This window comes from Bufo gargarizans, chromosome 1 (assembly GCF_014858855.1).
Source record: "Bufo gargarizans isolate SCDJY-AF-19 chromosome 1, ASM1485885v1, whole genome shotgun sequence".
Taxonomy (NCBI): Eukaryota; Metazoa; Chordata; class Amphibia; order Anura; family Bufonidae; genus Bufo; species Bufo gargarizans.
The window spans coordinates 752636773-752662660 of NC_058080.1; the positions used below are offsets into that span (position 1 = coordinate 752636773).

The window sequence follows — 25888 nt, forward strand, 5'->3', positions numbered from 1 at the left end:
GCTAACAAGGTGCTTTGGACTTTCCTTTGTGTGAACGAACACTAAGACTGAAAAATTTTGCTTTTGTTTTTTTCCTCCTGTGTGAATAAACACTGATGTTTTGTTTTACAAACTGTTTATTTTGCCTCTGTTCTGCGTCTGCTTACCCTGCCTACCAGAGCGAATCCTCACAGAGACTCATAACTATTTGCTTAGTTAAATCCAGGTGGCGATTTTTTTTTTTTTGGACAGGCAGTATATATATATATTATATATATTTATATATCTTTTTTTTTTTTTTCTTTAACATTATACCAAAACTTTTGCTACTCCCCAAAAAAGGATTCTTTTTGCATCGCTTGTTCAAAGAAAGCGGTTGCCTCTTCAAGTTCCACCGCATGTGTATAAACACCGGCAAAGAACTGCCCCCCTCAAAAACATAATGTTTGCACTGTTTTAAAAAGCATAAATCCAAGTCGGATAGGAAGTACACAGACGGTGAACCTCAAGATAGAACCTATCCGATCATCTTTTTCAGATTGGTGGAGGTCTGACGTCGGCTGTTTAAAGGGGCTGCCAGAGCTGCATTCTCTAGTGTTTCCTGCAACTGCGCCGCACCACCACTACAACGTAGACGGCGCGCTGATAAACATTGAAAAGGACACAGTGCTTGCATCAGGGGAATTGCAGAAAGTCAGACCCCCATCAATTCTATATTGATGACTTCTCCTGGGGATAGGTCGTCGATATCGTGAAACCAGAATGTCTATTAGCATTAATGGAATCTTAGCACTTTTCACATTTATTTGGACTCGAATCAAATCTGCCTCGTTATTTTTTTTCAAATCGGACAACAGGTCCTTGAGCATCCGCCCATGCTGAGAGATCACGTACAGCCCAGACGACCTTCTATTGAAATAAAACAAGTTGATCTACTTGTTCAGCTAGCTTTTTGAGACCAAATAGTAGTGCTATGGATGCCGCTGCATCTTTGGGATCCATGTCTAGGGCTAGAGAAGCAGAGTTGGGTGATCAATATAAAAGAACTGTAGCAGAGCCGTAGGCCTGATGCAGCAGAGTTGAACTGCAGACTGATGAAAGAGAGTTAGGCTGAAGACTGCAGTAGCAGAGGAGTCGGCCGGTGTGCTGGGACTGGAGTAACTACCCTGAATAATCAGGTGTTGTGCTGTCACTCCAGCCGAATATGGGGGCATGTCGTGGTGGGGTGATGCCATTGATGTGCACCGCGACAACCTGATGCATAGGAGAAGCCGGCAAGAAGAAGGGGGAGAGGCAGCGCAAGTCACAGGATCCAGTACAGGTGAGTAACAATGGCTACAGCGTGTCACAGTCATGTGAAGATGCCACATCCTTTCACACTTTGTTGCAGATAAACTGCATTGTCAGACTATTCCCCTCATAGCCCAATCCATACAGACAGAGAAAATGCAACATCTGCTCTATAATAACTCCTCAAATATTTCCCCCCTTCATTATCTTAAGTAGTTTCCTCCTCTTTCCATTCAGGTTCCTGTAATATATTGATATTTTCTCTTTATCAGATAATTTTCCTGACTGACCCATATAGGATGAATAGGGACAAAGACAAGATGGTTGAGAGGGTATTACATCTCACCCTAGAGATACTCTGCCAACTTACAGGAGAGGTGAGAGATTCTGATGATGTCACATTACATCATTCTCATCTACACTGACGAGCAAAAGGGTAACTATGTTTTGAACTTTTGACTTTCAGGCTCCATATCTCACCGTCCACTACAGCAGTTTTTCCCAACCAGTGTGCCTCCAGCTGTTGCAAAACTACAACTCCCAGCATGCCCGCACAGACAAAGGCTGTCCGGGCATGCTGGGAGTTGTAGTTTTGCAACAGCTGTAGGCACACTGGTTGGGAAACACTGCACTACAGCTTACAGTATCATTGGGGGACACAGGCTTGACCATATGTATAGCTGTTGCCACTAGGAGGTGGACACTAACCAGAAAGGTGTGAGCTCCTCCCTTCAGCTTTACCCTTCCTACAGGAACTAAGCTAAATCAGTTTTAGCTTAGTGTCTGTAGGAGGCAGACCTCCCTGCTTTGCAGGTCTGCTAATTTTTTTACTTTTTTTTCTAGCAGGATTTCAGGCAGTCCTAGCTGCCTGCACTTCCACCCAGGAGACGGGAGACCAGGGGGTCCCCCAGCACGCTGCTCCTTCCCGGTGTCCAGAAGTCAAGGAGAACCAGAGGTTCTGCATCCCGCCAGCCTTCGGATCACCACGGCCGCCCACTACAAGTCCCCTCTGTTTCCAGTGTAGCGGCCCTCCCCTAGGGGCCGCAAACCGAAGGTAGTGATCCGGCTGGAGCCAGGGGGGCAGAAGACGCTGCACGCGTGAGTATTTCTGACCCCCCCAAAGTGCTCCCCTTTCTCCTCCCTCCCCTTCTCAGGTTACCTTTAGTTATTTCCCCCACGGAGGCCTTGTCCCCTTCATGCGTCTTTCTCCTGTCGGGAGTGGGGGGCGCAATGCTCCCTATTCCAGGGGCCCTTTGTCGTTTCCGGTACTGTGCTCCACCGGGGCTGGGGCTAATTGAGGCCCCAGCTTCTCTGCCGCCTACTCCTGCACCGGCTCCCCACGGGTCCTTCTCTCCCGGCCAGCATCTCCGTTCGGCCGGGGCTTTAGCAATAGCTCTGTTATCCTGCAAGCGGTGGGGGAAGCCTCTTTAGCAGGGACGGCAGAAGAGTGTCACGACCCTTGGTCAGGGTCGTGACTCCTTGGGTGCCGCATGCTGTTGCCCGCGGTTTTCCGTTGTCAACCGCAGCTGGGAGCACTTCGTTGTTGCCTCAGGTACGGTTGCCGCGGACAATAGGCATGCGTGTGGTTGCCCTTGACAACGTGTTTTTGTGTACACTCCCTTTGTCTGTTTGTTGTGCACGAGGTGGTGTTTGTATGCACTTGGACTCCTCCCTTCACCTGCGGTTGTCCGCGGCAACGTCTGGTGATGTTTGCATGCTGTGGAAGTGTCTCAGCCCGTTGGCTGTTCTTGAGGACACGGTTGCCACGCATGCCGTTGCCGTCGGAGACAGGTGAGTGAGTTTGTGTGCTTTCCCCTTTATGTGTGTTTTCCCTTCTGTGGTGTAGGAAGGGTTAACTCCCTTCCCAGTGTGTCTGTGAGTCACTGGGTGTGTATGACCGTGGGTGTGGCCACCTGGCCTATATAGCCTCAGTCCTTGGCTTGGTTCAGTAGGTTGCTCTCAGCCATGCTGGCTGGAGCAGCCTCCTGTCTCCTCCATCTGCTTGGTGGGGACCATCCTCCTGTTCATAAATCTTCGTTAGTTATATTCATGTTTGGTGTTCAGAAGATGTTTGTGTGGTCTTTTTGTTGGTGCAGCATATGGTTTCCTGGGTTCCCGTTTGATGTCTGGTGTGTGCTGTGTCCTTTATGTTGCTGTGGACATCAGCACTTGTTCATGGGTTCCAGGTTTGTGTGTCTGTGGCAGGTAAGTGCAGGACTAGTCTCACTTACCTGTCATTTCCATATGTCTGTTGATGTTCCCCCTGTGTTGCTTGGCCGTTGAGACTCCTGCTCCTCCGTGCCTAGGAGGAGTAGGGCGTCTGACTCTGTCCCCTAGTTCAGGGCCGACTTGAGGGCTCGTAGGGACTTTTAGGTTCCGGCGTATGAGCCCTCCTACCACCAAGGTCGGCTCATACTGACAGGAGACAGGGTCAGCGTTAGGGACGCAATAGGAGGTGACCTGCTCCCTAACTCTGTGGTTCCGGCCAAGGGGTAACCCTATCATCTCCTGGCACCGCACGGCTGGGGGTTTCCCCCACCGCCAGCCGTGACAAAGAGTCGGGCCTGCGCTTCCCTTCAGTTTTGCTGGGGACGACTGCATTTTGGGGGCGGGACATGAAGTTCTCCCCGATCTCCCTCCTTCAGCTGTATCCTGGGGCGAATCTTGGCACCTTTTTCTGCCACCGCCTACATCCTCAGGGGGACTCTGGCAAGACACCCCCGGACAAGCTTCATTGAGGGACACAGGCCGGGTAAGCTCTATCTCCCCTTCCTACAGGGTTTAACCTACCCCCCTCATGCTCATTTCTGTCGCTACAGGGTTCTCATTATGCCTCTTGTCGCTAAAAATTTCCATTTGGTCAGTTAGATCCCCTCTGCTCTTCGTGCTTTGCTCACCTGACCCAGTCACCCAAATGTTTCCCCAACCACCAGGATTTTGATTCCTCCCTTTCCAAGGAGTGGAATTTTCCTGATAGATGTTTTGTCTTGGCAAAACGCTTAGACGTCCTTTATCCATTTCCGGAGGATTTGACTAAGAAGTGGTCGTATTCACCTATAGTTGACCCACCAGTATCCCGCTTGGCAAAACATACCACTTTGCCGATGGCGGATGGGGCTTCTTTCTCTATCTGGGATAAAAAATTTGAATCTTTGTCAAAATCTTCCTTTGAAGCAGTGGGCACAGCACTGCGACCGGTTTTTGCCTCTACATGGGTGAGCAAAGCTATGGGTGATTGGGCAAATAATTTGTCAGGGTCTCTCCTTGGGGGAACTTTCCGATATTGCCCTGAAGCATTCCCATGCCAGTGCGTTTATTTGTGATGCCTCTCTGGACGCGGCCAGGCTTATGGCACGCTCATCAGCCCTTTTGGTGGCTATTTGCCGTACCCTATGGCTCCGTCCCGATTTTTTTTTTCTCTCGTCTCCTCCGACCTGTCCCTCTGCCGCAAATTCCTTTTTTCAGTCTATTCACACACCTCTGCGGCAGGGAGTAATTGTCTCGGGTTCTACTCCAAAAAGGACGGGACGTTCTGTTCCGTTCTGGACCTCCAGGCACTCAACCGCTTTCTTTGGCTCCGTCGCTTCCGAATGGAGTCACTGAGATCAGTCGTTGCGTCCATGGAACCGGGAGAGTACTTGTTCTCGATAGACATCAAGGACACTTATCTTCATGTTTCCATCTGTGTCAGTCATTAAAAATGTATCCGGTTCGCAGTGGGTCCCTTCCACTACCAGTTTCTGGCCCTCCCGTTAGTCCTGGCCACAGCTTCCAGAGTCTTTACAAAGGTTCTGGCGGCGGTCATGGCCCTGCTCCATGCCAGGCGTATAGTGGCGATCCCTTACTTAGACGATATGCTGATAAAGGGTCCATCATTCTGGGAAACGGCGGACAGCCTGCGCATAGTCCTGGACACCCTGGAATGCTTTGGATGGATCCTGAACCGCCATGTCTTTATCCATCTCAGCGGCTAACCTTTCTGGGCATGTTACTCGAGACCTTTCAGGCCAATGTACTCTTGCCCCCAGGGAAGCTATCCACTCTCCATCTTCAGATTCTCCCCTTTTTGCTGCCTCGTCCTCTTCCCATTTATCACTGCATGCGGGCTCAGGGTCACATGGTCTCTGCCTACGATGCAATTCCCTACTCAGTTCCATACCAGGACTCAGCGAGCCATTCTAACCAATTGGGACCGTTTCCTAGCCTTCTTGGATCGGCCCATACGTCTCTCTGCCTCGACCCGCCGAGCCCTCAGGTGGTGGTTGGTTTCCCCGATGCTGACGTCTGGCCGCTCTTTCCTTCCTCTCCGTTGAATGGTGCTCCAGGGTTGCGGGGGAGTGTTGGGAAATCTGTCTGTTCAAGTTGTGTGGTCATGCGAGGAGCGCTCCCTGCCAATCAACATTCTGGAATTGAGAGCGATTCGTCTCTCTCTGCTGCATTGTGTCGACGTCCGGTTCGAGTTCAGTCCGACAACTCCACGGCTGTTGCATACCTCAATCACCAGGGCAGCACCCGGCAGCAATGGTGGAAACAGATCTGATTGTCAACTGGGCAGAGAGACATGTTCAGGCGCTGTCGGCAGTTCACATCCCCAGCGTCGACAACTGGATCGCCGACTAACTCAGCCGGGAGCATCTCGATCCCGGTGAATGGGCTTTTCAATCACAAGTTTTTCTAGCCATCTATGAGCGATGGGGTCGGCCGGACGTGGATCTCATGGCCTCCCGCTTCAACCACAAGGTTGAGAACTTCGTCCCATGGCCCTGGCGTGCAACGCCCTAGTGATTCCTTGGAGTCAGTTTACATTTCCTTACATGTTCCCTCCTCTTCCTCTCATTCCGCGTCTTCTCCGAAAAATCTGGTCCGAAGGTCTGTCCATCATTCTCGTGGCCCCCGATTGACCACGCTGAGTGGGGCACGCATCTCTAGTCAACCTCCTCGCCAACAAACCCTGGCGTCTTCCTCTTTGGGAGGACCTCTTGTCGCAGGGACCGATCTTCCACCCTAATTTGGGGTCGCTACATTTAACGGCATGGCTGTTGAAGCCGCCGTACTAAGGGCTCAGGGTTTCTTGGATGCTGTTGTCCAGACCATGATTCCTGCCAAAAAGCCGTTGTCTTCCCGAATCTACCACCGGACCTGGAAGTCCTACTTTTGTTAGTGCGATCGTCACCAGTTGTCTCCCATTCGTTTCTCGTTGCCATGACTCTTGTCTTTTCTGCAGTCAGGCATGGACCATTCTGTGCATGCTGCGCCCCCTTTCCATCCTCCGTTGAATCTTTGGGATCTTAATCTAGTGCTCAGCGCTCTCCAGTCTTTACCGTTTTGAGCCTTTTGTAGCAGGTGTCATTTCACTTCCTGTCCTACAAGGTGGCCTTTTTGGTGGCAATCACTTCCATCCGTAGATTGTCGGAACTCGTGGCTCTTTCCTTCAGGACAAAGTAGTCCTTTGGCCTGTTCATTCATTTCTTTCGAAGAGATCATTCTCCCTTAATTTTGTCCTGACCGTCTTATCCTCGTGAGCAGTCGCTCCACACTCTAAAACTTCCATTTCCCGATGGATTAGTTTGGCCATTATGGAAGTGCACCGCGTCAGTGACCGGGTCCCACCCTTCCAGGTTACTGCTCATTCTGCTCGGGCAGTGGGGGCCTCTTGGGCAGTGCATAATGGGGCTTCGCCCTTTAGGTATGCAAGGCGGCTACCTGGTCATCTTTGCACCCCTTTTCCAAATTTGACTGACCCGCAGGAGAGACAAAATCCTCATCTGAAAACCTCTCCTCAGAACATGCCTCTTTCACGGAGAACATGTCCGAGTGAGTCTCTCTGGGAGGTGGCAGAGAGGCAGAGGAAACGGGAGACGCACCCTTTTGGGGGAGGATGGTCTGGCGCGTTTAGCAGGATGGCTGCAAAGGGAATGTGCCCCAGGATCCCTAGAGTCGAACTGGTCAGAGGACGGCCTTGCGGACAAACGCCCCAATATTTCCACAATGGTTTTGTTGGTATGGGAGACAGGGAGCATGCCCACTCCAGCTCTTCCATAGGCTGGGCAGTAGGGGCGACTGGGATAGGGGCAGAGCCACTTGGCGGTGAGCAGAGCACGAAGAGCAGAGGGGATCTAACTGACTGAATGGAAATTTTGAGTGACAAGAGGCACAAGCAAAATGGCGCACCGAAGTGACCGCCTGCTTTGGGGTCTGGGACTCTTTCCTGATCCTCCTTCAGGACAAAGTAGTCCTTTGCCCTGTTCAGTCCTTTCTTCCGAAGGTTGTGTTGGCATTCCATCTCAATGAAGAGATCATTCTCCCTTCATTTTGTCCTGACCCGTCTTATCCTCGTGAGCAGTCGCTCCACACTCTAAAACTTCCAATTCCCGATGGATTCATTTGGCCATTGTGGAAGTGTACCGAGTCAGTGACTTGGCCCCATCCTTCCGGGTTACTACTCATTCTGCTCGGGCAGTGGGGGCCTCTTGGCCAGTGCATCATGGGGCTTTGGCCTTTCAGGTTTGCAAGGCAGTTACCTGGTCATCTTTGCACACCTTTTTCCAAATTTTACAGAGTACACACCTTTGCGTCTTCTGACACGTCTCTGGGGCGTAGAGTTTTGCAGATGGCCATTCTTGTTTATGCCCACCCTTGGGACTGCTCTGCAACATCCCATGGTCAATCCTGTGTCCCCTAATGATACGGATGAGAAAACTAGATTTTTGTAAAATCTGTTTTTCTTCCATTAATTGGGGGACACAGATCCCACCCATTCTCTAGTTTACGGGCCTTTTCTATCCTGTGTGGTTCTGGGTTTGTACATATACTGAGCAAAAATATAAACGTAACACTTGCGGTTTTGCTCCCATTTTGCATGAGCTGAACTCAAAGATCTGAAACCTTTTCTACATACACAAAAGACCCATTACTCTCATATATTGTTCACAAATCTGTCTAAATCTCTGTTAGTGAGCACTTCTCCTTTGCCGAGATAATCCATCCCACCTCACAGGTGTGGCATATGAAGGTGCTGATTAGACAGCATGAATATTGCACGGGTGTGCCTTAGACTTCCCACAATAAAAGACCACTCTGAAATGTGCATTTTGATCACACAGCCACAGATGTCGCAACGTTTGAGGGAGCTTGTAATTGGCATGCTGACTGCAGAAATGTCTACCAGAGCTGTTGCCTGTGCAATGAATGTTCATTTCTCTACCATAAGCCGTCTCCAAAGGTGTTTCAGAGAATTTGTCAGTACATCCAACATGTTCACCTCCATGATCGTCTGAGATCAGCCACCCGGACAGCTGCAGCAACAATCGATTTGCATAACCAAAGAATTTCTGCACAAACGGTCAGAAACCGTCTCAGGGAAGCTCATCTGCATGCTCGTCGTCCTCATCGGGGTCTGGACCCGACTGCAGTTTGTCGTCGTAACCGACTTGAGTGGGCAAATGCTCACATTCGATGGCGTCTGGGACGTTGGAGAGGCATTCTGTTCACGGATGAGTCACGTTTTTCACTCTTCAGGGCAGATGGCAGACAGTGTGTGTGTGTGGCGTTGTGTGGGTGAGCGGTTTGCTGACGTTAACGTTGTGGATCGAGTGGCCCATGGTGGCGGTGGGGTTATGGTATAGGCAGGCGAATGTTATGGACATGAACACAGGTGCATTTTATTGATGGCATTTAGAATGCACAGAGATACCGTGACGAGATCCTGAGGCCCATTGTTGTGCCGTTCATCTACGACAATCACCTCATGTTGCAGCATGATAATGCACAGCCTCATATTGCAAGGATCTGTACACAATTCCTGGAAGCTGAAAACATCCCAGTTCTTGCATGGCCAGCATACTCACCGGACATGTCACCCATTCAGCATGTTTGGAATGCTCTGGATCGGCACCTTGATATGCCACACCTGTGAGGTGGGATGGATTATCTTGACAAAGGAGAAGTGCTCACTAACACAGATTTAGACAGATTTGTGAAAAATATTTGAGAGTAATGGGTCTTTTGTGTATGTAGAAAATGTTTCAGATATTTGAGATCAGCTCATGCAAAATGGGAGCGAAACCAAAAGTGTTGTGTTTATATTATTATTCAGTGTAGTTTGGTTTTCCTGTTTTTGTCTTGCTTCTCCTACAGATTCAAGCATGTCTCGACTGAAATCTATTCACAGGTCTCTTCTACACGTTCCCAATGTTGATGCATACTGGTCGACTCACTTGGGTATTAATATAGCCTTTTCTTCATTTCTACTCACAAGTGTTCGATGGGGTTGAGGTCTGGGGACTGTGGGGGCCAATCCAGCACCTCTACTTCATTGTCATTGAACAATTTCTTCGCCAATCTCAACGTATGCTTCTGGTCATTGTCCTTCTAGAACACTATGTTGTCCTTTTCATACCCATAGTACTCGAGTGTACAAAGTAACTCATCTTGTAGGATACTCAAATATAGCTCAGCATTGAGACCACCATCCATCCTGGTCAAGTATCCAACCCCTTTGGCTGTGAAACAACCCCATATCATCAGGCTTCCTCCACCGAACTTGACATTTCCTTCAATTTCTCAATCCGTTAGCCCCTTTTCCATTGTTTCTTCCAGACCCATTTGCACCCATGAGAGCCCAGTCAATTGACTTTTGTCTCATCACTCCAAATCGCCCGTTTCTAATCTTCTACTGTCCACTGTTTGTACTTTTTTGCAAATTAAAGCCGATGCTTCTTAGGACGATATTGAAGTCGAGGCTTCTTCACCTTTTTTTCAGGCCACCATTCCAGACTTGTGTAATGCATGTTGCTTTGCATGGACGTCTGTGTTCTCACTATTACGAAGCACATGAGCCGCCTCCACTGCCGTGTTTGTTGCACTAGAACTGATAGACCTTGTGATCAGCCGGCTTGTTGACTCCGATATTTTTCTTGGACATCCACCTCTTGGCTTTGGAATGGATGGACAGATTTCATTTCGGATTCTTCCAGCTATCATGGCTCTCACATGATGCAGTTTGGCAATTTTCTTGGTTGAGATACAGCTATCGATGAGCTGGATGATGCTGTTCAGACCAGTGACCTTTCACTTGGGAATCAACCTAATAACACACTGAGCAATCGGGGAATGTAAGGACAGGTTGTAATTTGTAGTATACAAGAAAAAAGGATTGTTCCACCACCAGGAGAAAAACTGTTACATGAGAAGAATCTGCAGCACTAATCATAGGATAAATAGTTGCAAGTCCATTTTATGTATAAGATAGCCAAGATGATTGTCTATAAAATAATAGGAGTCTCACGTCCGAAGCTGTAGTGGATGGTGAGACATGGAGCCCGAAAGTGAAAAGTTCAAAACATTGTTACCCTTTTGCTCATCAGTGTATAGTAATAACAGATGGACATTTAGCATACACAGGTTACAAAGCATAAAAGTCAAATAATCACCCAGATATAATACTGGGTATTGTAACAAACCCTCCACAAGAACCCACTAAGTATACAATGAATACACCAACATAAAGAAAACTGAGACTAAACCGGTTATAAATCAAAAATATTTTTTATTAAATACACAATGTAACATAAGTAAAAAGAGACATGATACATCAAATATAAAGTGTGGCCTATCCCTGAGGAGATAATGTCAAAATTCATGTCAGGCAAGAAGACTGATTCATATAAATACATGATTGTAAAGTCCACCAACATGATAAGAGTATTGAAGTGCAAGTGCTTATATCATGGCTGTCGGAGTAGCTGACTACATCACATTAATTCATATATGAAAAAGCCTGAATACAAAATGGTTAGCATAGTAATGTTATTAAAGTGCATGTGCAAAATATAATTAAATTATTCCCTCATATGACATAACATCCAAGTATCACATACCCATTGTAGGGAGATCCACCTCAGGAGAGCCGCACACTCCGACGTGTGTTTATATCAGTCTTCTTCCCTTATATATGAATTTTGACATCATCTCCTCAGGGGTAGACCGCACTTTATATTTGAGGTATCATGTCTCTTTTTTTTTTTTACTTATGTTACATTGTGTATTTAATAAAAATATATTTTGATTTATAACCAGTTTAGTCTCCGTTTTTCTTTATGTTGGTGTAACAGATGGACATGGCTGTAGAGGTGACGGACTCTGGAAATGTCAGTAGTGATATTTATTACTGTGTCTCCCCATACCCAGGATTACACAGTGGTGAAGAAGATCTCTAGCGAGCGCTGTCAGGCTCCTGTGTCTGAAGGATGGGGAAGAACCCTGAGCCCAATCACGGGGCCTCCACCTCACTCCCTGATACATAAGGAAATCAATGCACAGAAGATCCTAGAACTCGTCCACAAGATGATTGAGCTGCTGACTGGAGAGGTGACACTGCTGGGAATGCTGGGACATTATACAGTAACAGCACTGGAGGGGTCTGGGTAATGACGGTGTAATTGTGTTGTCAGGTTCCTATAAGGTGTCAGGATGTCACTGTCTATTTCTCCATGAAGGAGTGGGAGTATGTAGAAGGACACAAGGATCTGTACAAGGACGTCATGATGGAGGACCACCAGCCCCTCACAACACCAGGTAATAGACAGGACTAAATACATCCTTCTTTTGCTGCCTTCCTAACCAAGCCTAATTTTGCAAACCTGACGTGTCACTTTATGTGGCAATAACTTTGGAGTGCTGTTACTTATCCGAGCCGTTCTGAGATAGTAGTTTTTTTTTTTTTCTTGACACATTGTACATTATGTTAATGGTAAATTTGAGTCAATCAAAAATCTAAAATCGGGGACTACATCCTGAACTTCCGTTACAAGATGAACTTGTTTAAGGGTTTCAAATGTATTATCATATGGAACGAACCCTCCTTTTTCTTTATCAGAAAAAGGTTTGAGTAGAATCCCTTTCCTTGATGTAGGAGGGGAACTTGAGTAATCACGTTTTTTTTTTTTTTTTTTTTTTTTTAGAAGGTCTTGAATTTCCTGCCATAGATTCGTCTGGAAGCGTGTTATTGAAAATCTGTTTGGGGGTTTTGAAGACAGCTCGATCCTGTATCCTGAGCCTATGATCTCTCTTGTCCAAGCATTCTGGGAGATCAATTCCCAGGATGTCAGGAAGTTTGAGAGCCCCCACCGCTGCGTCATTGTTTATCGTTTGGTTTAGAGTGGGAGGTAGGGAAACCTCTTCCTTTACCCCCTTTGGGGTAGCTCCAGCGCCCGGTATTCCCTTTCCCCCTGTAAGATCTGTCATGATTTGAGGAGGAACGAAAGGGATAACGGCGTTTATAGGGCCGGTCTTCAGGAAAACCCTTCTTTTTATCAGAGGCCTTTTCTAAGATCTTATCCAATACAGCGCCGAACAAATACTCTCCCGAGAATGGTATGGAGCAGAGTTTTATCTTAGATGTTTTATCCCCTGACCAGCATTCCATCATGAGTGATGATGCTATGGAAAATAGCTTTTCCATTACGCCCCATGACAGCACCTGTGAGAGATCCTCCCCCTTCCGGACAGGAAACAGGAACTTCCCAGATCTTTAAATTGGTCCACTGCCTTCCACCACTCAGTTTTTTCCTGTTTCCTGTCCAGAGACAGGAGGATTTCTTCTCAGGTCTATCTTTGGCTGCAGGACCTCTAGGGTTAAAAATGATGGAAACCTAGTGGAGGTACCTGTCGGCGTAAGTCTCCACTAGGAGCCGCTGAGAAGCCCGGCGTTTTCTCTCCCTTCTTCAGAGCCATGGGGGGATGCCTGTAGCTGCCTCATTTGTCCCTGCCTAGCCGGCAAAGTTTCGTCGCACCGGAAGTGACGCGTGCGTTCAACCGCCCGGAAGGGGAGGAGCTTAAACATGGCGGGCGTTGCGCGGCCCATTTGAAAAAGGGAACGCCGGCCAGCCAGCATGGAGGGAGCAGCAGCAGCAAGCAGATACGGGTCCGGACGGCCAGTTCTTCCCTTTATTGCCCCCCTTGAAGCAGCATCATCATGCAGGAAGAAGGGGAAGTGCAACTGCACACTGACAGACAGGAGCAGCTCTCTGAATCCAGCATGGTACTCCTGGGGGTAAGAGGGGTTAACCCCCACCATCTCCCTTTGGGGAGTTATTATTGTGGTCAGAATTAGACTGATTAGGGCTGTTTTATTAAATGCAGGTTAAAGAAGCCCCAAGAAAAGCTACCCACAAAACAAGAGCTAAGGAGTGTGGAATTTGCAAGTGTAAATTGGACCCGTCTTGCCCCAAAACATGTTGCCAACCATGTCTGGATAAGTTAGTAGCAGATGAGTCGCCATCTTTATTACAAAGCATCCAAGAGTTAGTTAAAAAGGAAGTTTGTTCTTCTGTGTAAGATCTTAAAAAATCCCTGCCTATCTCATCCAGACATAAGAAGGCTCACACGACAGTGGAGGATACTATGGATTCTGAGTCTGAGGAGGGCGCCATTGCAAGCTCAGATTCCTCCTCTGAGGATTTGACAGGGAAGCCGTTATTCAGAGCGGAGGATACGGATCTACTATTAAAGGCGGTTAGATCCACGATGGAGCTGGAGGAAGAAAAGGAGTCCAGGTCTAGGCCAGAACTAATGTTTGAGAGCCTAAAGCCAAAAAAGTCTAGGGTGTTCCCCATTCAGGACTGTATCAAAGACCTGATTTAAATGTGAATGGGAGAAGCCCGACAAAAAGTTATTTATTCCTAGAGCGGTCAAGAGAAAGTACCCCTTTGACGATCAAGAAGTATCAGCTTGGCAAGAGGTACCGAGGGTAGAAGCCCCCGTAGCTAAGATAAATAAAAAATCATCTCTTTAGGGTCCCTTAAAGATCCCATGGACAAAAGGGCAGATGCCTACTTAAGAAAGAATTGGGAGGCATCCACTTCTGCCCTTAAACCAAATATAGCGACTACTTCAGTGGCGAGGTCATTAAAGGTCTGGTTGGAGGAACTAGAGTCTCATATAGAGAACAAGACTCCTAGGGATCAGCTTCTGGAAGCTATACCGACCATGTCCAGAGCAGTGGACTTTATTTCTGATGCCTCCGCTGATGCATTGAGGCTTTCCGCTAGAGCGGCCGCACTGTCCAATTCAGCCAGAAGGTCCCTATGGTTGAAAGGGTGGAAGGGCGATGTGGCTTCAAAGTCTAAGTTATGTGCCCTTCCTTGCCAAGGAAATTTTTTGTTTGGGTCTGCCTTGGACGATATTTTAGATAAGGCATCTGATAAGAAAAATGGATTTTCAGCACCGTCCTTTCCTAGACAGGGGAAGCCATTTCGGAGTAATGAGAGAAGGAAAGGGTTTTGGGGATCAGAAAAAAAAGAAGGGAATGGAGATCGGATAAATCAAAAAGCATGCTGTTTAAATCCAGACCTCAGACTTCAAGTTCCACTCAACAATGACGCCAGAACCCAGGTAGGCGGTCATCTTTCTTCGTTTTCTCCTGCCTGGCGAAATATTACTGCAAGCTCCTGGGTAAGGCGTATTATAGAGGAAGCCTGCCGCCTAGACTTCAAAAGGCTACCACCCAGGACATTCAAAATTACTTCCTTAAACCAACATTCTCCAAAACAGGTGGCACTTACGGAGGAAATAAACAACCTCCTGGAAAAGGCAGTCCTTGTTCCAGTCCCAAAGAACGAACAAGGGGAGGGCTTTTATTCGACCCTATTTTTGGTTCCCAAACCCAACAGGACGTTCAGGCTGATAATAAATTTGAAGAGTCTCAACCAATATCTGACCTACCAGAAATCCAGGATGGAATCCATCTCCTCCACGGTCCTCCATCTGTTCCCCAACTGTGTGATGGCCTCAATAGATATAAAAGATGCCTACTATCATGTGCCCATTCATCCATCATCTCAGAAATACCTCAGGGTATCGGTGAAGATGGGAGAATCAATTGTCCATTTGCAGTTCAGAGTACTTCCCTTTGGGATATCTTCACGAAGCTAATGGCGGAGGTAATGGCAGAAATAAGAAGATCAGACATCATTATAATCTCATACCTGGACGACCTTCTCTTGGTAGGGCAGTCCCCAGAGCTGTTGAGATCTCAAATACAGGAGGTCCTGGGGACCCTGATGAGCCTGGGCTGGTTAATAAATTGGGACAAATCGTCCCTGATTCCAACCTCCAAATGTGTTTTCCTAGGCATCTTATTAGATTCCCAGGCGCAGAAATCTTATATTCCGGTCTTTCAGCAAAACCAAGGAAGTATCCCTAAGAAAAGCAATGTCTATTCTGGGTCTGATGACGGCTTGTATTCCTGCTGTGAGGTGGGCCCAATTCAGGTCCAGAATACTTCAATGGCACATTTTGTCTAAATGGGACGGGAAGTTGCTATCCCTGGATCGCAAGATGGTGATCCCGGGGTCAGTAACCCAGTCCCTAACTTGGTGGCTAAAAACTCCGAACCTAAGTCAGGGAGTAGAGTGGTTGAAACACGACCCCCTAATAATAACCAACGACGCAAGCCCTTGGGGATGGGGGGCCCATTCAGTTTCGTTTTTTTTCCAAGGCCCTTGTTCAAAAACCCAGAGTGCCCAGTCCCAAAATGCCAGGGAGTTAAGAGCAGTCCTGTGCGTATTAAAGGAAAGTCTCTCATCATTGCCTCAAAAACATGTCAGAATCCTATCCGACAAGCATCCAGGATCTTCTTGCTAATACAGGGGAAAGCTCCTTCTCTCTCAGCGGTTCATTTGAAAGGCTCAGAGAATCACCAGGAGGACTTCCTTAGCAGACACAGATTCAGCCAGGCGAATTGGTGTCTGAATCAGGAGGTATTTCACCAAATAGAGGCCCTATGGGGATCTCCCACAATAGATCTATTCGCCTTGCTAGAGAACAAAAAGTGCGAAAGTTTCTTTGCTTTGAGCAGGGAGGATCAGTCGATAGGCACAGATGCGCTCTCACAGCCATGGGGGAAGGGCCTAGTCTATGCGTTTCCTCCCATCAGTCTATTGCCCAGAGTGATCCAGAAGATCAGGGGGAGCAGGCAACAGTGATACTAATAGCACCGTTTTGGCCAAGAAGAGTCTGGTTTGCCTGGTTGAGGAGACTATCAATAGCTGATCCCTGGATACTTCCAGAAAGACAGGACTTATTAAATCAGGGCCCTCTACATCATCCGGAAGTCAAGAACCTCCACCTGACAGCCTGGACATTCTTCAGGTCTAGAGGCCTATCAGAACAAGTCATTGGGACTCTTCTAGCCAGTAGGAAAAAGGTCACCTCCGAGATCTATCTGAGGGTATGGAAGACCTTCCTTCAGTTTGCAGGGCCAGGCCTATACTTGAACTCGCCCAACATCCCTTTAATTTTAAATTTTTTACAGGAAGGCCTTAACAAAAAACTTAAACCCAGCACTCTCAAGGTCCAGGTCTCGGCACTGAGTGCTCTATTTGACTTTAGATTAGCTACTCATCCTTGGGTCAAAAGTATTATTAAGGGTTCCTCTAGACTATGTCCTACAGTTAAATCTAAATCAGCCCCGTGGGACCATAACCTGGTTCTATCCGCTCTAACCAAGGCTCCGTTTGAACCCCTTGAGGACATCCCCTTAAAGATGCTGTCCTATAAAACTGTATTTTTAGTGGCCATCACATCCGCCAGACAAGTAGGAGTACTATCCGCTTTGTCATCTTCCCCACCATATACTCAGATTCTGGAGGATAGAATTGTATTCAAACCGGATCTTGCATTCCTGCCCAAAGTAGTTTCAGTATTCTATGAATCTCAGTAAATAGTTCTCCCTTCCTGTTGTCAGGACCCAAAGAACGAGGGGGAAAAGTCCTTTCATACTTTAGACATCAGAAGGTGTGTCTGTGCATATTTAGAGGCTATGAAGGGCTTTAGGAAAACCCCACAACTCTTTGTTCAGTTTCAGGGTCAGAACAGAGGCTCGAAAGTCACAAGCCGTACCTTAGCCAGGTGGATCAAGAGAGCGATAGGTCTGGCATATTCACAATCAGATTGTCAGGTACCTTTTAGATTTTTCTGCTCATTCCACCAGGGCAGTAGCCTCTTCCTGGGCAGAAAAAGGGTGCGCTACCATTGAGCAAATCCTGTAGGGCAGCAACGTGGATTTCCCCCTCTATGTTTTACAAGCACTACAGGTTGGACCTTTCATCTGTGCAGGATATGTCTTTTGGGATAAAGGTGCTGCAGGCTGTAGTCCCCCCACCCAATAGTCATCTAGTCTAGTCTCTCACAGGTGCTGTCATGGGGCGTAATGGAAATACTTCAATTACTCTTACCGGTAATATGTGTTCCATGAGCCCATGACAGCACCTACATAATTCCCTGCCTAAAAAAATAAAATAAAAATGAAAGAGAGAAAATCTATATTTTAGTATTGTGCCAAAGAAGAGATATGCCTGGCATATATTTGGCGCAGGTGCTGTCATGGGCTCATGGAAAACATATTACCGGTAAGAGTAATTGAAGTATTTTTGGCATAATATATTTATGTATTTTTTTTACAGGGTTCACCTGATGGGATGGATCATGTTATATTTTTTATAGAGCCGATCATTATGGACACGGTGATGCTAAATAACTTTCTTTCATTTTTTAACAATTTTTAAATGACTTAATTGGGGAAAAGGGCTCTTCTTTTTTTTACATGTGAAACTTTTATTGTTTAATTTTTATAAAACACTTTTTTTTTTTTTACACTATTGATTTCTCCTATAACTGGGTATGACATAGTAGCCCCAGGGAGAATGCAACCCCCAGAGAGGCTGTGCAGTGGTATGTTATGCTGTAAAGCCTCACTGCAGACCTGGCAGCTCCTGCAGTCTCCCGACCCGGAGGTCAAATGAACGGGAAGCAACATCACGCTTGCAGTCTGTGTATACAGCAATAAAGAAGGCAGCGACACTGAGGACCCTTCCCTCCCTGCTGACGCTGTAGCCACTACTACCCCTGCTGCCACCATTATTACCCCTACACAGTCACACATCTCCTTTGTTATTCATCAGGTAACATATTGTACTGCTACTAATACCATGCAATTGTACATCTCCTGCCTTGTCTGTCAGATTCCATACTGTACCGCTGATGCTGCAGCTACAACTGCCCCTGTTGCCGCTACTATTACCCCTACACAGTCACATATCTCCTTTATCTGTCAGGTTCCATACTGTACTGTTACTGTCTGCTGCTAACCCTATGCAATTGCACATCTCCAACCTTGTCTGTTAGGTTCCATGCTGTACCGCTGATGCTGCAGCTATTACTGCCGTTACTACTAGCCCTACACGTTATCCATTAAGTACCACACTCACTATTCTGCCGTCGCAGCTGCTGCTTCCAAAAAAGGGAGATTTTTTTTCCCATAGCTTTGTAAAAATAAAAGCCATTGCTTCATTACTTTCCCAGAATTCAGGCACAATGTCACCGGCACATGTATCTGTGGAGGTAGAACTGGTAGAGACTGATATATATTTTCTATGTCTCTTTCATATTACTTGTGCTGTCTTATGGCTCTGTCCTAAGAAACCCTAAAATTTTCATACACATCTTTTCAGGGGAATCTAGGCACTGATTTGTTCAAATCAGACCCGAAACAAATGTTGCCAGGTTTGTTCATCCTGTTGAACCGAGCAGGCAGTGGCATGTAGACAGGCTGTGGACCATGATGCTGCTTAAGTAGGTATTTGAGCATCCATCTGTGCTGAGATGTCAGGTACAGTCTGGAACACCTATCATTGCAATGAAGCAAGTTACTTTTCCACTTGGTCGCTGAGATCAAATGGTAGTGCTATGGATGCCGCTGCCTTATTAGGATCCATGGCCTGATTATTCTGTTATGTTCTAACGAGGAGGATCTGCTAAACTACTTATCCACGGAGTACGGATAGATGGTGCTACTTCAGCAGAGCTGGAGTACTACAGAAGTAGAGCTGGAAGACCATTATAAAAGAACTGGCGACTTGGTGTAGCAGAGCTGTAGAACTGATGCGGCAGAGTTGAACTGCAAACTGATGTAAGAGATTTAGGCTGAAGACTGGAGTAGTAGAGAAGGCGGCCGGTGTGCTGGGACCGGAGTAACCGACCTGAATAATCGTGTAAATCTCCCGGTGGGATGACACATTATCTCTTTAAATATTTTTCATGGTATCTTATGTGGTTTTAACATTTTTCCTCCTGTTTTAATTCAGGTTCCTGCAATAGAAAATCATTTATTCACCTTACTGACCTATCAAGAATGGATAGGGACAGAGACAAGATGGCAGAGAAATTACATCTCACCCTAGAGATACTCTTCCAATTTACTGGAGAGGTGAGAGATTCTGATGATGTCACATTAGATCATTCTTATCTATGGTAATAACAGACGGACATGGCTGTAGAGGTGATGGACTCTGGAAATGTCAGTAATGATATTTATTACTGTGTCTCCCCATATCCAGGATTACACAGTAGTGAAGAAGATCTATAGTGAGTGCTGTCAGGCCCCTGTGTCTGAAGGATGGGGAAGAACCCTGAGCCCAATCACGGGGCCTCCACCTCACTCCCTGATACATAAGGAAATCAAACAGAAGATCCTAGAACTCACCCACAGAATGATGGAGCTGCTGACTGGAGAGGTGACTCTGCTGGCAATGCTGGGACATTATACAGTAACAGCACTGGAGGGGTCTGGGTGATGACGGTGTCATTGTGTTGTCAGGTTCCTATAAGGTGTCAGGATGTCACTGTCTATTTCTCCATGGAGGAGTGGGAGTATGTAGAAGGACACAAGGATATGTACAAGGACGTCATGATGGAGAACCACCAGCCCCTCACATCACCAGGTAATAGACGCGAATAAATACATTTGTTCATTTATTTAATTTTTTTGATTAATCTTTATTGTTTTTACAAAATTTCATACAATCTTAAACAATCACTTTAGTTTGTTTTATATTATAAAACGGCATATATACAGTTTTACATATTGCCCCCCCCCCCATAGGGGGAGGAGAAAAAAACCACAACATTGCTTACCGGTTATCGTTTTTCTCGATACCCATGACGGCGCCCTATGTGACTCAGGACCTCCCATCTGGACAGGAAACCTGAGAAGATAAAATTAACACACCCCCACTAAGCACCAGGGGAAGAAATAAATTGTTCTCCGGAGAGAGAAGTGGTACATATGTACAAGAACATTTAACTTATATATATCCATATTTCATCATATAGATATATATTTATAGATATATATTTTTTAGGGAGGGAATTTTAGAGGGTGCCGTCATAGCATCGAGAAAAACGATTACCAGTAAGCAATGTTGTTTTCCCCTCACCCATGACTGCACCCTATGCGAGATAGACTATAAATTGGAACCTAGGGAGGGACTACAGCCTGAAGAAACCTCTCTCCGAAGGATGCATCAGAATGAAGCTGCAGTCTATAATGTTTAAGGAAGGTATGTGGAGAACTCCAGATGGCTGCCCTACAAATTTGAGCTAGAGAAACATCTGCTCTCTCTGCCCAGGAGGTCGAGACCGCTCTAGTAGAGTGGGCCCTGAATCCTGATGGAGGAGAAAGCCCTAAGGAAACATAAGCCTTAACTATGACCTTCTTAACCCATCTAGCAATGACCCCGGAAGACACCTTGCACCCTTTGTTTTTGCCTAGAAACTGGACCAGGAGATTTTCGTCCTTTCTCCAAGGGGAAGTGGCGTTTAAATAGGTCAGCAGGCACATTCTAACATCTAGGGAGTGGAATTTTTGGAAGGGTTAGAAAAGAAAGACGGCAATACAATATCTTGGTTCCTGTGAAAGTCAAAGACTACTTTGGGTAAAAAGGTACGAAGGGGTCTGATGACTACTTGGTTTTCCTGAATAGTAGTGTAGGGAGGATAAGCCGAGAAGTCTTGGATTTCTGAGATCCTCCTAGCGGAGGTGATGGCTAAGAGGAAAGCCATCTTTATGGGCAGGATGTCTATCGGAATTTTAGACAGAGATTCGAAGGGCTCCTGGGCAAATGCTGTCAATACCATGTTTAGATCCCAGTGAGGGGAGAGGGGTCTTAGGGAAGGATTGAGTTTAGCTGCTGCAGATAAAAAACACTTAACCCAAGGGTGGACAGCTAGCTGGAAGTCGAAAAAGTAGCTCAAAGCCGCCACCTGTACCTTTAAGGTGGAGGCCGTGAGCCCCTTATCCAGACCCGCTTGCAGAAAATCCAGGATCTTAGGGATTTCCGGAGGTTTACCCCAAAAAAGAGACTATCATACTTTCTAGCCGTAGTAACTTTCCTGCTGCCTAAAAGGGTGGAAACCACTCTGTCGGAAAGGCTTCTTCCTAACCAGATATCCCTGTCGACTTCCATACTGATAACTGCAGAATATTTGGATTGGGATGTAGGACGGGGCCCTGGGAGAGAAGATCCTCCCTTGGAGGAATGATCCAAGGGGGCTCCCTGGATAGGTTTATCAGGGTTGAATTCCACACTCTTGGGGCTACAAATATGATGGAGGCTCTTTCCCTCTGAACTTTCTTCAGGACTTGGGGAATTAGGGAAAAGGGAGGGAAGGCGTATCCGAACTCCTGATTCCAGTCCTGAGCTAGACTGTCTATTGCTGTGGGATTTTCTGAATGATTTAGGGAGAAGAATCTCTCCACCTTCCTGTTTTTCCGGAAGGCAAAGAGGTCTATTGTTGGAGACCCAAATTTTGACACAATCTGAGAGAATACTTCCTCGTTCAGACTCCGTTCTGCTTGACTGAGCTTGACTCGACTTAAAAAGTCGGCTAGAATATTTTATTTCCCCCTTAGATGGATTGCGGATAAAAAAAAGGCTCCTCTCTTACGCTACCTGAAAAATCTCCTGGCAGAGGGAGAGAAGGGATGGTACTCCTTGTTACGCCCTGGCGATTTATATAAGCCACTGTTGTTGAGTTGTCTGAGTAGAAGACCAGTTTTCTGTTTGAGACTTCTGGAATTGCAATTTTTAGGGCCATCTCTACTGCTTTGAGCTCTTTGAAGTTTGAAGTGCATTTTCTTGTTTTTAAATCCCAACTTCCTTGCCAGTATCTTCTTTCGGAGTGTACGCCCCAGGGACTGGCATCCGTAGTTATCATGATGGGATCAGCAAAAGACCAAGGCATTCCCACAGAGAGGTTTCTTTGGGATGTCCACCACAGAAGGGATGATCTTGCTCTGGAGGAGAGATGGAACCTTTTCTCCAGTGTTTGTGGAAGTCCATTCCAAGCCTGCAATATATCCACCTGCAGTGACTCTGCGCGAAGGCTACAGCCGGAATTGTAGCCGTCAAATGTCCCAGTACTATCATTGCTTGTCTGAAAGAACACTGGAAGGAACGAAACAGGGCCCAGACATGCTCTATGGTGGACGACATTTTCCTCGTCCAGATAAGGTACCAACACTACCTTGGACAGTCGACGAAATGCCACCATCTCTGCCACCACCTTTGTAGAGATTCTCGGGGCCTGTGAGACACCGAAGGGGAGTGCCCTGTATTGTAGATGCAGAAGCTGACCATGCATGTAGACCGCTGTTCTCAATTTTTTTGGGGAGGAAGCATGAATTGGGATATGATAATAAGCATCTTCTAGATCTATGCTCGCCATCCAGCAGTCCCTGAATAACAGATCTAGGGTCGTTTTTATTGTCTCCATACGAAACCTTTTGTATTTTAAGAACTTGTTTAGCTTTTTTAAGTTCAGTATCATGCGAAAGGATCCGTTGTTTTTTTTAACCAAGAATAGAGGGGAGTAAAACCCCTTGCCTTCCTCCCTCTTGGGTACTTGGCAGACTACTCCTTTGTCTAATAATAAACGGACTCCGATTCTAGCACCTTGGACTTTTGGAAGTCTCTCGGAAGGGGAGTGCAGGTGAAAGAGTCTTGAGGATAAGAGAGGAACTCCAACCGGAATCCCTTCCTTATCCCCCCCAGGACCCACTTGTTCTGGGTAATCCCTGTGCAAGCCGGGAAAAAGCAAGATAACCTTCCCCCAACCTGGAGTCTGGCGTCATTGTTGCTTTCCTTTCGGTCTATTATCCTGGGTCTTAAAGAGGAATCCACCAGATTTTTTTCTGAAACCTGTCTCTCTCTTTTTTGTCATATGGTTTGCCCCTCTGTCTCCTAAAACCCTGCTGGAGTTTATGAAAAAAGGGATTCCTCTGAGGTGTAGGAAACCCTTCTCCAGTATTTCATCCAGACAAGATCCAAAAAGTTTGTTTCCTTCACATGGAAGGGCGCAGAGTCTGGCCTTAGAACCTTGATCTCCTTTCCATGATTTAAGCCAAATAGCTCTTCTAGCGGCATTAGTCATGGCCGAGGATTTGGCAGTAAAACAGATAACATCAGTAGATGCATCAGTTAAAAAATATGCAGCTTTAGAGAATGTAGGTAAGGATGCTAGGATTTCCTCCCTAGGTTTCTTTCCTTTTAAGTTGAATCTCTAGCTGGTCCAACCAAAGACGGAGAGACCTAGATACCCAGGTAGCTGCGATAGCTGGTCTGAGACAAGTGGCTGATGTCTCCCAGGCACGTTTTAAATAAGTATCGACTTTCTTATCTAGTGGATTGGAAAGACAACCTAGATCATCAAAGGGAAGTGCTGCTTTTTTGGCTATTTTGGCGACCGGGGCGTCCACCTTAGGAGCCTTATCCCATATTGAGGATACTTCTTCATCATACGGATATTTTCTCTTTACTGAGGTGGGAATAAAAAACGTATTTTTTTTATTAGAGCTTGTAAGTTTTCGTGCATAGTAAAAACCCTATGTTTCTTAGGGCCTAGAGCTTGGAAGGCTTGGTCCGCAGCAGATCTAGTTTGTTTAATATCTTCCAGCAGCATAGTGGATCTTACAGCCTTCAGTAATGGCTGCATATCCTCAGGGGGGAAAAAAGGATCTTCCTGAATATTCATCGTCAGAGGAATCAGAGTCGCTGGAAAACAACTGTCTTGATTCTTTATCTTGATTATCAGAAGAGTCGATATCTACGCTTTCATTTTCCGTAGATCTATCTGGGGACTTGGTACGGCCTTTACTGAATGCTTTAAGCGAAGCCTTCACTTCTGACCTAATTAAACATCTCATGGACCTGGTTAAACTCTGGGACTCTTCCGCCACAAGCTTATCTATACATGCTGAACACAGTGGTTTAAGATATGAAGCAGATAGGGCCGTTTAACATCCTGCACACTCATTATGTTTGGTCTTGCTAGAAGATTTTTTAGGCGGCTTTGAGGTCTACAACAATCAAATAATATCCCATTAGTAAGGAAAAGAACGTTCTCACCCATAGCGAAGAAATTTTCCTTCCCCACTCCTCAGGACCGGTACCGGGCTTGCGGGCCTCAAGGGTTCCAGGGGTTCAGAGAGTCTATCCGAGGGCTCCGTCATATTGCCCAAGCTGGGAACCTCTTCAGCACAAACACTCTGTGCCTCTCTGCTGGCTGCCTGCTCCTGCATTTATATTTTAAAAGACGCGCCTCGGCTTCTACTTCCGGTTCCGCGGTCCGGGAGAGGGCCCCGCCCCCTGCTGACGTCATCAGATGCGCCAACCTGTGTGCGGCCGCGCATTTGCGCACAAGCGCTTAATGCACGCGACTGCCATCTTGGGTACTGGCGGTGGCCCTCGCACCGGCTCAAGAGAGGGGAGCCGCCTGAACACGGCCACAGCGGCTCCCCACAGGACCGGAAAGTAGCACAGAGGGAGGCAGACTAGTGGGGCCACAGAACTACCGCTTCCCAGGGAAAAGGTCTCCTACGGCAACTGGCCACAGACCTACCCCAGCGGCAGGTGCTGACTATGAGGTATGTCTTCTGCAGCGGATCCCCGCTGCCCTGCTTCTCAGGATCTCCCATCCGGAGGACAGGAAACCTGAACTGGTGCTTGGTGGGGGGGTGTTCATTTTATCTTCTCAGGTTTCCTGTCCAGATGGGAGGTCCTGAGTTGCATAGGGTGCCGTCATGGGTGAGGGTAAAAATTATATATATGAATTTCCCCCCTTTCTTCCCCTCTTTTTTTTTCTTTTGATGTAACAGGCATTCATATATCCTAGACACCAGTTTCTTTCATGCTGTTAATTTAGAAATATTGGCTAAGGGTCGTGGGAGGGTAGCAATTTGTGTCCCCCTTCCTAGTGACGCTCGTAGAGCTTGTTTCAGTTGTAAATAGAAAAAGCTCAAGTCTTTGTTCCCAATTCCACACTCATTTTTAAGGTCTAAGTATGTAATTATATCTCCCTCCTTCCATACCTGACCCAGTCTAAAGATTCCATATTTCCACCAGATTTTCTGTTAAATTGACTTTGGCTCTATAAGATGAGTATTCTCCCACAATAAGGTATCTGTATGTAATCTAGTCTGGGGCCACAGGTCTCTTGCTTCTTTCCAAATTATAGCCCACAACCCAAATAGCGGTATTTTACTGGTTTGCTGTTGTGACAGAATGTCAGCTTCCACCAATTGGAAGATGCTGCAGTTGTCAAACTTTTTGTTGATACCTGCTATCATGGCCTTATATCTTTGTGAATTGCTCCATATTAATTAATTTACATGTCGGTAAAAATTTAATTAATTCACTGTATGTGTCTCCTATAGACATTAAAGGGGTTGGACACCCTAAGTATCAAAAATCCAAAGTGCCCCAGACATCAGTCAATACTATGA

At 46.5% G+C, this 25888-nt stretch overlaps 1 protein-coding gene across 1 annotated transcript in view; it reads left to right on the forward strand.

Moving 5' to 3' along the window:
* LOC122925110 (gastrula zinc finger protein XlCGF26.1-like) overlaps positions 1 to 25888 on the forward strand; it is a 213175-nt gene that overhangs the window by 9977 nt on the left and 177310 nt on the right. Inside the window, exons 2-3 of the mRNA XM_044276629.1 lie at positions 11458 to 11637; positions 11721 to 11844. Of these exons, the coding sequence (XP_044132564.1) occupies positions 11614 to 11637; positions 11721 to 11844 (148 nt within the window). The 5' untranslated portion in view covers positions 11458 to 11613. The remainder of the gene's footprint in view (positions 1 to 11457; positions 11638 to 11720; positions 11845 to 25888) is intronic.